Source organism: Podarcis vaucheri (assembly GCF_965113315.1).
Source record: "Podarcis vaucheri genome assembly, chromosome: 3".
Classification (NCBI taxonomy): Eukaryota; Metazoa; Chordata; class Lepidosauria; order Squamata; family Lacertidae; genus Podarcis; species Podarcis vaucheri.
The window spans coordinates 104,084,311-104,098,502 of NC_138761.1; the positions used below are offsets into that span (position 1 = coordinate 104,084,311).

General features: G+C 44.2%; 2 protein-coding genes across 5 annotated transcripts in view; one reads left to right on the plus strand and one right to left on the minus strand.

Annotated features, from left to right (window-relative positions):
• The window catches only part of FKBP1B (FKBP prolyl isomerase 1B), a 68,412-nt gene extending 67,827 nt beyond the window's left edge, over positions 1-585 (minus strand). For all 3 annotated transcript variants that reach the window (XM_082215660.1, XM_082215659.1, XM_082215658.1), the window contains exon 1: positions 472-585. The gene's annotated coding sequence lies outside the window, so the exon portion shown is untranslated. The remainder of the gene's footprint in view (positions 1-471) is intronic.
• Positions 586-1,696: 1,111 nt separating this feature from the next.
• Positions 1,697-11,486, plus strand: LOC309528193 (WD repeat and coiled-coil-containing protein-like). Of its 2 annotated transcripts, none has more exons than XM_082215521.1 (4): positions 1,697-2,048; positions 4,906-6,824; positions 7,526-7,643; positions 11,166-11,486. In XM_082215521.1, the coding sequence occupies exons 2-4, from the start codon at positions 4,929-4,931 to the stop codon at positions 11,459-11,461; spliced, it is 2,310 nt and encodes a 769-aa protein (XP_082071647.1). In that variant the 5' UTR covers positions 1,697-2,048; positions 4,906-4,928; the 3' UTR covers positions 11,462-11,486. The 2 variants fall into 2 exon arrangements, with proteins under 2 accessions (XP_082071647.1, XP_082071648.1); XM_082215522.1 differs by lacking the exon at positions 1,697-2,048 and adding an exon at positions 3,084-3,177.
• The last annotated feature ends 2,706 nt before the right edge of the window (positions 11,487-14,192 follow it).

The window sequence follows — 14,192 nt, forward strand, 5'->3', positions numbered from 1 at the left end:
TTCTTTCTACCTGTAGCATTATACTGTAAATCAAGAATTCTGTGGATCTTGAAATTAAAAAGAAGTAACTTTAGATTATTATTTTTTCCAAAGCTTCTATTTTTGGACTTTTGATATGAAGGCAGCTTGCTTTCGATTACTGAAGATGCAAAGGTGGCACTACCAGCCTGATTATGAACTGCCATAATTTATGAGAGACTTTACATATATTGTGCAATGTGACATTCACTAGCATATATATATTTCCTCTACTTGTATTATATTTACATAGTTAAAACAGAATTTTCAAGAAGTAATGCTGCATCTGTGCCAGCAAATATATATATTTTTATAAACACGAGAGATGTATCGACAGACAAATATGCAGATTATTAAATGTGTCTAATTCATGCCATGGAGTTATTATGCTCGTTATTTGGAAGGAGGGAAGAAACTAGCCCTTACTCTTCTAACTGTAATTCTAAGTCTTACCTCTTCTCCCTCATCGTGGCTTATTCAATATTTGCTCGGAATATTGTTCTTCCTTCCGCTACCGTCCCTTTGCTCCACCACAAGCCTCCAAGAGTTCTTGGAATAAGGCTGCACCTTTTCACAAAACAAAAATGACAGGGGGTTTCATTCTGACATTGATCTGATATTATTTCTAATCATTTTTAAACAGGGAGAGATGCGTTTAGTCTCTTGCCACAAGAGCAAGAGTCCTGCAGCCCCTTAAAGACTAGCAAATATCTTATGACATAAAATGTTCACCATCAGATTGTTATCCCCTTGTTACAGGTAACACAAAGTACTGAAAAAGCACAGACAGCAATAAACCACGGGGATTCATAAACGCACAGGGAAAGTCAATTCATCTGAACCCGATCTTATTAATAGCAAAAAGGTGAGAGACCTTCATAGCTTACCAAAAAAGGGGCCAAGACAAACAGGAAAAACACCCAGAGCTCCTTCATTTAAAGACCTCCCAAAAACCCAAAGACTGCACATATGTGTCTTATTTGCTATACACTTGTTTATTAAATTCAGCGGTTGATTTTTACCAGGACGAGAGTTTCAGAGGCAGAGCTAGCTACCTACACATGTAACCTGCTATTTCTACGAAGAGGTCGGGTTATACTCACAGCAACCTTACGCGCTAGGACGGAGACTAGCGGCCTGCGCCCACGTGCATATAAAGTCCAGGACTTGCCCCCCGACCCAGAAACGTGGGAACTGTGGTGTGTTAAAATGTTGGGAACTGTAGCTCTGGAAGGGGGTGAATTATAGCTTCTGACATTCTTGGTGGTGGTGTTTGGTGCGTGTGGGCAACCTCAGCCTGACGCGCTTCGTGGCCGAATGGGCGATTTAGGCAGGCTTTCAAGCCGTGGTCGCCTGTGAGGGAAAACGCCACTATATAATATATATATATGTATATAGACCTAATGGTCAGGGGTCCCTTTACCTTTATATGTATGTGAGTATACACACAGAGCACTTGTTTTTATTGTCAGGCACATAAAGTGTATTGAGAAGCTTACGAGCTCCTAATGAACAAACCGGGGAAGGTTGCCTCATAACGCCCAACTGAAGCCCCGAGGGCGAGGCGGGGCCAGCGCGTCTCCTGGCCCCGCCTCCCTGTCAGAATTTCTCCTCACGAACCGCACGCGCCGCCTGCCACCCAACCGCATAGGAGAAGCTTAAGCCACGTGAGAGAGGCTTCAAAGAAAAAAAGGGGGGAGGGGAAAGCCGCTCCCTTGTCGCGAGAGGGCGTTTGTTAGATCATAGAGAAGACCCATTGGTGGTAAGTAGAGCGCCGTCGACTGAGGAGCGTAGACAAGGGGAGCTGACGCGAGGCGCCCGGCTTAAGGCCCCGCCCCTTTTCCCGCCTACTGCCACCACCGAAGGCCTCCCACAGGCCAGCCAGCGCCCCTGGTGGCGGCTCGGGAGCCGAGCAGCTCCTCCTCCTCCTCCGCTCGCGAACTAACAGGAATGAACAGAGCGCCGAGCGGGTGCGAGAAGAGGCCGATGTCGTTATCCCGATTGGCGACCGAACCGCGTTCCCTTATAAGGTAAGAGCCTCCCGCGGCGGGGGCGGGCAGGTAGGCGGGGGCGATGGAGAAGGAGGAGGAGGGGGCGGGGCCAACGGTCCGAGGGGAAAACCCCGAGGCGCTGCGTTTTTATTGTGGGTGGGTGTGTAGCACGATTTAGGCCGCAGTCCAATATGCCTGCTTGGCGTGAGTCCCGTTGAACTTCAGTTTAAAGAAAAGCAAACCCACGCGGACAGTTCTCCTTTCAGGGGATCGGAAGGGATCCTGAGGGTCATCTAGTCCAACCCCCTGCAGTGCAGGAATAAGGCAGCGCCGGTCCCATACAGGGCTCGAACCTGCGACCTTGGGGTTATCGGCATAGCTGTCAACTTTCAGATTTGAAAATAGAATCATAGAATCATAGAGTTGGAAGAGACCACAAGGGCCATCGAGTCCAACCCCCTGCCAAGCAGGAAACACCATCAGAGCACTCCTGACATATGGTTGTCAAGCCTCTGCTTAAAGACCTCCAAAGAAGGAGACTCCACCACACTCCTTGGCAGAAAATTCCACTGTCGAACAGCTCTCACTGTCAGGAAGTTCTTCCTAATGTTTAGGTGGAATCTTCTTTCTTGTAGTTTGGATCCATTGCTCCGTGTCCGCTTCTCCGGAGCAGCAGAAAACAACCTTTCTCCCTCCTCTATGTGACATCCTTTTATATATTTGAACATGGCTATCATATCACCCCTTAACCTCCTCTTCTCCAGGCTAAACATGCCCAGCTCTCTTAGCCGTTCCTCATAAGGCATCGTTTCCAGGCCTTTGACCATTTTGGTTGCCCTCCTCTGGACACGTTCCAGTTTGTCAGTGTCCTTCTTGAACTGTGGTGCCCAGAACTGGACACAGTACTCCAGGTGAGGTCTGACCAGAGCAGAATACAGTGGCACTATTACTTATATAAGGGATCAGCAGCCTCACCCGTCCCGAGGACAGTCTACGGGATATCTAACAATCCGGGATAGCAGCGGGAAACGGCACTGGAATAAGGAAATTTCCCGTAAAAAAAGGGAAGGTTGACAGCTATGGTTATCGGCAGCCCGCTCCTAACCAACTGGAGCTGTGAGTCACAGAACAGTCCTCAGTCTAGGCCTTTGGGGCCCTTCACAATATGGTTTGTATAAAATAGTAGAATTTTGGAATCGGAAGGGACCTCCAAGGGTCATCTAGTCCAACCCCCTTCAGTGCAGGAATCTTTCGACTCGGGGCTCGAACCCACAACCCTGAGATGAAGGGTCTCGTGCTCTACCTGACTAGGCTGCTATCGCGCTGGAAGAGAGATTTCTGCTCTCATGCAGCAGAGTTAAGCGCGACTGCGGTTGCTCCAAGCGCATTAAAAACCAGTGCAGCGTAGCATAACAAATCAAGCTGGAATTGTGTCACAAGCATAAAGCAAGAACTATGTGCAGACATCCCTGCTGTGGTCTATACATCAAGTCTCACACATGCAGCACTAGTTTAGTTTGCCGCCTGATAGCTGTCAAAATGGGTTCTGGGCCACAAGTGTTTATGCCACAATTTATTACTTCGGTACCCCAAGACTCTTTGTTATATGTGGAGTGTATTGTCAAGTAATCACTCCTCAGTTGTCTCCCAGGACAGACGGATGCATTTAGAAGACATACTAGAAAACATACCCATTTCACAGATGGGATCACTAAGGCAGACTTGGGACGTATCACTGGCTTGGATCATTTTGAGTGTTCTGAATTCTCTACCGTAGATACTCACTTATTCACCTTTAGCGAATATCTATAGCACAGGGAATACAGAACACATGCAGAGCATTGAAACTAAACCAAGCCTATGGCAGGAAAGGCACAATCTGCATTATATAGTCAAGGTTTTAAGCTTTTACCAAATATTTTTCTGTTGCACACTTCTCCCAGCCACTACAAACACTTTTTAAAAAAAGAAATGGGAAAGCAGCTGTACCCCAAGCAGTAGGGCTGATTATTTTTCACTCAGATGGTAAACTTAGTACAAAGTGCCCCCTCCTCTCCCCAGCTTCTTATATTTGCCTTATGCAAGGCAGATTTGGGTTTGACATGAAGTATACACTTCGCAGGGAGCTGCTACCAATCCTGACTGTGGTGAGAGTACCTGTCTGACATAGATGTCAGAAAGCACATCCCACCCCCTCCCAAAGAATTATGGGTACCGTAGTTTTGTCAAGAGTTGCTGGGATTTGTACCTCTGAGGGATAAACTGCAGTACCCAGAATTCTTTTGAGTGAAGGAATGTGTTTCAAATGGGCTTTAAAGCTATAGTGTGTATGCAACCTTAGAGAGAAAAATGGGTAATGTGAGAAGAACATCAATATTCTAGCATTTGTTAAAGTTGTTATTGTCTATTACAGTATTGTAACAAAATAATATAAATACTTTTTTAAAAATGCAAATAATACCTACTGATACATGGGCCCCTATATTTTTGGACTTTGTTATTTTAACCCATGTGCAACTATACTCATTCCATGTGCCTATTTTATAGTTTTGTTTTTCATATTTTTATTTTTATTCATTCTTTTATTATAGACATTGTAAAATGAAATTTTAAAAACTCTATGGAAAAAAGATACATGAACCTCAGTTGTATACTTTGCTCCCCTTTTTGCTTATTGTCTCAAATCACTAATTTTTTTTTTTAAATGAATGGTAGAAGAAAACAAGAAACCTTGATGGATCAAGGCAGAGATTCATCCAGCATGCTCTTTTCAAGAGTGAGCCCCAAAATGTTCCTGGGAATTTACTTTTTGTATTTGCGTCATTATATGGCATAAAGACAAATTAGCAACAGCGAAAATGCTTCAAATAATGTTTTCTGTTTGCTTGCTTTATAGATGTATTCCTTCAGAACATAAACATGGAGTTGGGGAAAGGAAAATTGCTGAGAACTGGCCTCAATGCCTTATACCAGGCCATACATCCTGTGCATGGGATTGCTTGGACTGATGGAAAGCAAGTGATCCTGACTTCGTTATATCAGCATAATGGAGAACCTAAATTTGGCAACTCGAATGTTGTTGGCCAGTTTGAACACGTTCACGGACTTTACTGGGCTCCATCTTGTGCCCCAGATCTCCCTGCCCTCCTTGCTATCCAGCATAAAAAACACATCACCATGTGGCAGCTATGTTACAGTGTTTCTGAAAGAAACAAACTGATGGTTTATCAAATCAGTGAAATTGGTGAGCTGTTTCCCATACTTCCTCAGGGCTGTGTGTGGCATCCGAAAAAGGAAATCTTGGCTGTGCTTACTACGCGGGACACCTCTGTGCTACACTCGGTTCGGATCAACAACTCTAGAATAAAAGCAGATATTAAAAGCAGTGCGCTCATCCACTGTGCTTGCTGGACTGAGGAAGGCAATCGCTTGGTGGTTGGGATAGGCAGTGCCCTCCATTCCTATATTTGGGATGATGAACAGAAAACTTTGAATGCATGCTCTTTTTGCCCAATATTTGACGTGGGAGGCTCCATCTGTGCAATCGAAGCAACATTAGGTTCTCAAGTGGCGGTTGCTACCGAACTTCCACTAGATAAGATATGTAGCTTAAATGCGGGCATTTCGTTTGAAATGCCATCTGAGGCTGTCGGAAACTCTGTTCCCTCACAAACTTCCTCGTCAGCCTGCAAAGAAGAGCTCTCAGTAGACAGTGGGAAAAAGTTAGCAGACCAAGAAAAACCTGGGTCCATTGTAACTTCTACATCTTCAGCGGTGGATCTAACCCACCTCACTGCAAGCAAGCAGCAGTCTGATAACAATTCTCTCCTTCATCTAAGAACTAAGGATTACTTAACAGGAAGTGGCCAAGATGCCTCACACCTGATCTTGGTGACTTTTGAAAGAAAAGTGACAGCTACCAAAAAAGTCAGCATCTCAGGGATTCTGGTCCCAGACATAATGACTTTTGATTCTAAAACTCAAACTGTGGCAGTGGCGTCCAACACTTGTAATATAATTTTGGCTTACTCTTTATCTTCATCTCACTTGCCTAACATTCAACAAATTCAACTGGAGAAAAGCGAAAGGCCAAAGGGATTGTGTTTCCTGACAGAAAAGCTATTGCTGATACTGGTTGGAAAACAGAAATTAACAGACCCAGCTTTTCTTCCATCGTCACGCTCAGACAAGTACATTCTCCGTTTGATGGTCAAAGAAATTGTGTGCAAAGAAGACTCTTTTGCCTTTTCAGGGACTACCCAGGTTTGCTTTGCAAACGTACCGGTAAAAAAAGAGGGCATAGAAATTCATTCTTCAGAGCCTCATGTACTGTGTGATGGATTGCTGATGCCAAGTTGCACAGCGATCCAGTCTCCTAGAAACAGAAGAAAACTCATAGAAGAAATTAAGAGCCCTGCTAATGAGCAAAGCGTGCTGACCAATGCAGTTGACTTCCAGGAGAAAAAGATTTCCAGGGACTTCCCTCAAGTCCTGGGAAGTTTGGATGCTGAACCAACAAATCGTTCCCTTGTTCTTCAAGGAATCGAAACCTCTTCAGGATTGTCAAACGTATCCATTTCACCAAACAAGCATGTGCATAGTTCTACGGACATGTCAAATTCCTCAAAAACAAACTTGCTGCAGATTGAAAAAGAACCCTCTTACACCTCTAAGCATCTGGAAAGGCTGTGCTGCAGGTTTGCAGAATTGCAGCATCAGCTTTTTGAACTAACTGAGCTTTTGAAATCGGGGAAAAAACCTCTGCTGGGATATCCATCTTCGCGTGCTCCCTCTTTTGTTAACATCACTTATCAGGTACCTTTTGAACAAAAAGTACATGTATTCATGTGCTTTATTGTTACCAGCTAGGCTTAAAAATACTAGCAATCTTGCTTCCTATCGCTGGAGAGAAGCAACTTTTGTATAGCAGCATGGGCTAACACAAACTCACTGAAGGGAGGCAAACTATTTTACTGTCCAAAATTAGCTGTGTGACACTAAGAGCATCTACGGATGGGAGCCTGTGGCCTTCCAGACATTGCTGGACTACAACTCCCATCATCCCTGGCTATTGGCTATGCTACCTGGGGCTGATGAGGTTTGGGAGTGCAACAAATCTGGAGAGCCACATCCATAGAGCAACAGTTGGGAAGGAGACCTCTGGAAATTCACTGGGCATTCAGACATGCTTGGAATTCTCGTGTGTACAAACAATGCATAGATCTGTTGCACTGGCCTGCAGATCCTTGAATGCAGTCCCAGACTCTGGGCATCTGTTTGATTTTGGCAAGTGCTGTCCAATTTGAGTGCTTCTGCTAATTACCTGTAAAGGGCAAATCAGCAAAGAGGTGGCCTGGATATAGTTCCCCCGCTCCTGGGCCAAGCAGGTGATCAGCACAGGCTGAGTTAGAACATTCAGTAAATTTAGATGCATGCAGATCAGATTTGTTGCAAGGTGCCTGGGAACGGGGTGAAATAAGTCTTGATCACGCTAGTAGTTTGTTCTTCATTTACAGAAGGATTGTTCCGGAACTGTTACACCTGAGAAGCGAGCTGTTATCCTCTGCGATGGCAAACTTCGTCTAAGTGTAATTCAGCAGATTTTCAACCTGACTCTTGTCGAAATGCAGCATGGTAAGTTCTGTTTGTCAGAAATATGGTATTTAGTGAAAATATTTGATTGATCTGGAAGGAAGGCAGTGTGCCAGTGGGGAAACAGTTGTGCCTTTTATTGTGGGTGTTACATTTGGTTTAATTTAGAATTCAGAAACGGAAGTTGCTTTACATTTTTGTTTATAAGAGGTGAGGGTGCCCGAGCCCTTTGTTTTCAGCTAGGGTTTGTGCTTATTAGAAGAACATTTGGGCACTCAGATACCATTTGGGAAATCAGAGAAGGAATACTGATTTCTTCTGCATAACTTGTATCTTTTGTGTCATTTCTTACAATATCACCTATGCTTTAGAGGAATGTTTATTTCAGTAGCAAGTGTAAAGAAATATTTCTGAGCATTAGCTCTGCTTTTCCTCATAGGGAATTTCATTTTGATTACCCTTTTCCAGCTCTACAGATCCTTTTTGAGGTGCTATGACCAGAATTATACTCAGCATCCCAAGTAAGGTAAAGGGACCCCTGACCGTTAGGTCCAGTCGTGGCCGACTCTGGGGTTGCGGCGCTCATCTCACTTTATTGGCCGAGGGAGCCGGCGTATGTGGCCAGCATGACTAAGCCGCTTCTGGCGAACCAGAGCAGCACACAGAAACGCCGTTTACCTTCCCACCAGAGTGGTACCTATTTATCTACTTGTACTTTGACGTGCTTTCGAACTGCTAGGTTGACAGGAGCAGGGACCGAGCAACGGGAGCTCACCCCGCTGTGGGGATTCGAACCGTTGACCTTCTGATTGGCAAGTCCTAGGCTCTGTGGTTTAACCCACAGCACCACCCGCGTCTCTTCAGCATCCCAAGTACAGTTGCCTAATTGCAGACATTTTACAAGTTAACAGCACTATCAAGGCCCAGTAAAAAACAGAGTGTGCCCAATTTAGCAACACCCCGCTCTGTACCCAGTGGCTTCAGCATGCTTCATTTGTTGCAAGCTGCTGCAAGAACTCCCAAATGGCATTTGGAATAATTTAAGAAAATTGCCACCGTTCTGTTCAAATAGGCAGTTACATCGCTATCAATAGTGATTTTCAGATTGATTCCCCTTACTCAATTATGAAATAAATCTTATAAATTGCGACTTGCCCTAATTTTACTTGCACAATTTCAGGGTGTGTTATTAACACGTCTGCAATGTGTTATATATACTGGCTTGTTTACCTGTGCCCGCAGAGATATTTTGAAAGTCTTGTGCGGTATTGGCCTTAAGTTGAGTTCAAATAAAGCATTAAGCAGAAAGATTAAAAGTTCACATGACTGTAAAGCCTCAATCTTCTCATGATGTCACTTGCCGCATAGTGTTACATAACCGACAAATGGAGCTGCCAGTAAGAATTGCATTTCTAGCAGTTCCTAAAATTACGGGTAGTGAATGACGTCACCGTGTTTTTTAGCATGACTGCTAAAAGCTGACTACACCAGCTATCCAGGAACAGTTTTATAGTTTGGAACCAAGTTCCTTTGGAAAGGCTGCTTCACGAGGTGCTGACAGAACTAGACATTTGGACCTGCCAGTTTTTGCCCTGATTGTGCTGCAGTCCTTTCAGGAGGAGGTGGTTTGGGAAAGCTGTTTGCTGCCCTTCCTGACACATTTTACAATAATGCCCCCCTTGCATGTCTGTGGGTCTGCCTCCCTGTTTCTCCTGAACTGCTTTGCTAATGCTGGTATTATTCTATCCATGCCCTACCCCAATTCAAGCTGGCATGTACTGTCTGGTTTTACTCCCCTATTTTACCTCCTGCTTTTTAAGCCTGTGACCTGAAAAAAGGAAGCCTCCAAACGCCTTTAATAATGATGATGATGATGATATATTATTATTATTTATACCCTAAGGGACGCGGGTGGCGCTGTGGGTTAAACCACAGAGCCTAGGACTTGCTGATCAGAAGGCCGGCGGTTCGAATCCCCGCAATGGGGTGAGCTCCCGTTGCTCGGTCCCTGCACCTGCCAACCTAGCAGTTTGAAAGCACGTCAAAGTGCAAGTAGATAAATAGGTACCAGTCTGGCGGGAAGGTAAACGGCGTTTCCATGTGCTGCTCTGGTTCGCCAGAAGCGGCTTAGTCATGCTGGCTACATGACCCGGAAGCTGTACGCTGGCTCCCTCGGCCAATAAAGCGAGATGAGTGCCGCAACCCCAGAATTAGCCACGACTGGACCTAATGGTCAGGGGTCCCTTTATCTTTATTTATACCCTGCCGTCTGGGGTATAAATACTTTGGAATGGCGTTGGGGGAAATGGCTGCTTTTACCTGCTTTAGGAAAGCAGAGGCATGCCAAATGTTCTTACTTCTATCAAGGCTAAGATCATCTCCCCAGTGTTTCCATGCACATCCCAGGAAGAACACCCTCCACAATCTTTAGGCAGCTCACTAACATTGCTGTATCAATGGGCTGAAACTGAGATGAAAGGGAGGAGGGCCCTGAACGGTGCAGCTAGGTAGATATAGGCCTTGGGCTTAACAGTCATTACACACACACACACACACACACTCTCTCTCTCTCTCTCTCTCTCTCTCTCCACCATTTCATTCTTTACTTCCAACATTCCTGCTGTGTTGGAAGAAGGCGGGGGGACGGGACCCCAAACCAAAAGCAGTTTGGTTATCCTGATTTTTTTAAGAGAAAAATACTCTTGAGCATCTGCAGCATTGCATTTTCAGACTCAGCTAAATTGTAGTGCCATCAGGACTACAAGAAAAAAATGGGAGTTTGCTTCTGCTGCTCAGCAAGAAACATCTGAAGTCATTGGCAGCCAAGCTACAGAACAGTGGGGTGTGTGGCCTTGCTTGGCAACAGGAGGGACCCTGGCTACAGCATAGAATCCAACCTTTGTTGCTGTTTAATTCTCCAGTACTGAAGTGCTGCATGCTTCTCTGCTCACTGGGCTACAAGCTGAACCAAGACATGGATGGCTGTCAGAGTGGAGTGGTCACCCCCGTTTGCTAGTACTATCCCTTCCCTTGGGAGTGTTCATGTCTTACTAAGCTTGTACCAGCCATTCAGAGAGTATAATCACTGTATTGAAACACCACCAGGTAGAAGCTGCAATGCAAGAATTGTTTGAATTAAATGCTTCCAGCCAAGAATTGCCCAAGTGTCATTTTGATACAGTCGCATTTTAAAAGTTGTCTGTGACTTGGAAGTCATGTCAAGATGACTTGCTGCTTTCTGTGTATGCAAAAATTAATCTAACATTGCTAGCTAGAAGCAGGAGTTCCAGCTTGGTCCCATGACCATGGATGCCCGGGGCTGTGGGCACCCTTCATGGGGAATTTTGTGGGTGCTCGGGCACCCAGGGCCCTGGGGAGTTGGCACCTATGGCTGGAAGTGTATTGCATAATTACATAACTGTTGTGTCTGATACCGTTAAGCTAAATTCTGAATTTAGGCCAGCCAGTCAGCTCCTGTTGTTTTATATCGCAAACAGTGTAACAAAGATCACTGTTTTTCTGTTATGCTCGTGAAAAATTGTATGTATCTAATGTCTTCAACAGGTTTGTCCTGGATTGTGCTCACTTCAGACAACGAAGGTTTTATTCCATTAACATTTGATGCCCTGCAGGAGATAGTCATAAGGGATGCCCACTCTAGTGATATTGCCAGCTGTAACGATAGCAGCACTGATTCTTCCAAAACACTGAAAACTATCAGTTCCACAGGTGGTGGATACAGGAAGATTTCCTCCCAAAGCTTGGATCGTGATAACAGTTCTATGGAAGTAATGGGAGAACATTCTTCTCAGTGTCTGGTACAGAGCAATTCTTCAGGCCAAACCAGTACGGCTTCATAACCAAATTAAAGTCGTTCCGTCAGGACAGTTTGTTAGTTGTCACTTAAGACTGAAAGTTTTTACTGCCCATAATTAAAAGTTGCATTTTCATGGGGGTCGGGGGGAGGGTTCCCTGATTTTACACTCCTATGGTGTTTCACCATTTTGTACATCTTACCTTGTCGGTCTTTTTTAAAATATAATTTACAGCTCTGCAAACTTCAGGTTATTTTAGTAATGGATCCTGGTATAGTTCTGGAGACCACATCCACAAGTTTACTCAGTCTCTTATTTTATTTATTTGTTTATAAAAAGTATATATTGCCAGGGCAGTGTACAGCAACAACCCTGTTTATTAACAAATTTATATTTTCAGATTTCCTCACCAATTATGTTTCTCTACTAAACACAAAAGTCAAATTTTATCCAGAGCATTGGTCTTCAGGGGGTTTTGTCATTAGAATTTACTCAGGAGACATCTCAGTGGCATGAACACACTGAAAACTATGTTACTGGTGGTATTTATGATTCTAGAAGCGGAAATCCAAACTGGCTCATATTTATTGCTGTGCCATATAACACACTCCTCCTACTACAGTTTCTGTATTGTTATACTAATGTATTTGTATTTTACCAGTGCCTGGAAATTCCTATGCACTTGAACTAGTCACTAATTAGAATCATGATAAGAGTAACTGTATCTAACCTTAATGTATCTCAACGGAAGTCTTCCTTCAAAATGTTTAAGAGTATGCATGTATCGAAGATAAATAATTCTAAGCTATAATAAAAAGTAGATATGTTTAATTCATAACAGCTATGAAGACTGATTGCTGGGTATTCTAAAGTGATATCACATACCCTAGGAGGTGAGGGGCAGAGTTAATATTTGGGAACCGGAGATCTCAAACATGATGTTTTGCTGCCTTGCATTGCTGTTTAGACCTTACAGGTGAGTGGGTTGGTGGATGTTTCAAGAAAGAAGAATGGGAAAGGGGCATATAAAACATATTAAAAACCCTAATCCATTTTTATAAAATCCTGGTTAAAATAAGATGTTAAAATAATAATGGAGAAACTGTTAAAATCACCTGACAGCTAATATTGCCATTATACATTTTCATTGCACTGCTAGCTATTATCTTACATATACCAAAATATTTTTTAATAAACTGATTCAACTTCTCCAAAAAGCAGCAGCTGCTGTCTCTCCTATGCTAGTCAGCTGAACAGCATGTTTTCGTTCTGGAATACGGCATGTTCTGTTATAATAGTAATTGTCAAAACCATCCTCTGTGGCATTTGCAGGTCTATCAGCAGTTTGAGATGATTCGATTAATTATTTAATTTCTATACTGCTTAATAGATTAGAATTTTCTTTAAGCGGTGTACAAAAATCTGAAGCAACAACTTAAAATATTACAAAAATACACAGTTACATATAAAAATGTTACATAAATACAAAGTTGTGAATATATCTATAAATCAGTATCAATTCATTTTCCTTCTGACGCACCCTTCAGCCTTTGGGTTCTCACCCAGGGTCCAAACAAACTCTCAGCTCAACAACAAAAGTCTCACAATTAGAAGACTTCCTGGAAACGGCAGGCATGTGAAGTTTTAAAGGTTTTTTTTAAAGTGCCTGGAAGGCAGTTCAGTAATTTACCGTATTTTTCTCTCTATTAGATGCACCGGATGATTGGACGCACCTAGTTTTTAGGGGAGGAAAACAAGAAATAAGAAAGGAACGCAAAGCATCCTGAGCTAAGAGGCTTTGCGGTGCTACCCCTGAAGCCAGGAGAGCAAGCAGGATCGGGCACACCGATCCCTCTTGCCCTCCTGGCTTCAGCGAAAGCAAGCCTATTGGCTTTCCTCCCGCAAGAGCCGTGCACTCTTTAAAGGGAGTGCGGCTCTTGGGGACTTTTCTGGGAGGTGGGGGAAGGGACAGAGCCGCAAAAGCCAGGGATAGCCGCACGAAGCCTCCGCAGGGCAGCGGGATGAAGGCTCCCTGTGCCCTGCGGAGGCTTCGCCTGGCTAAGCTAGAAGCTAGAACAGCCAGCGGGATCCCGCTCGCTGTCCTGGCTTCCTCTTTAGCCACGCGCAGCCTCATCCCCTGCCTGGGAGAGCCTGCACGCGACTAAGACTCCCCCAAGAGCTGCACTCCCTTTAAAGAGCGTGCGGAGCGTGTGTGCGACTCCTGGGGGCTTTTCCCCGAGGAGGGAGAAGGGCAGCCCTTCTCCCTCCTTGGGAAAAGCCCCCAAGAGCCGCGCACACTCCACGAGTCTCTTTAAAGGGAGCGCTGACAGAGCCTCCTGCCTGCATTCGCTCCATAAGACGCACACACATTTCCCCTTACTTTTTAGAAGGGGAAAAGTGCGTCTTATAGAGTGAAAAATACTATCTTCCCTTGTAGTGTTCACCTACAGGGGAGTGTTGAATGCATACTGGGGCGTGCTTTCAGTTCCAGAAGGGTTTTCACAGGTTTAAAACTGGTATGTGGCTGCTAGGGATGTATTAAGGCATCGTTTTCTGTTGTGTCTTGTATTTGTGGCATCCACTGCAGCTTGCCTTGCACCAAAAGCTTTACTCATTTTGCTGTCCGCTGCAGCAAAAATACAGAGCCTATGTGATTTCTGGCATAAATTACTTTGTCATTGTTATTTCATCCCATTCATTTTAATGCAAAGCAAGCATAATGCAAACAGGGGGAAATATAATCAAATACACGTTGGTTGAAGACTAAAAGCATCAA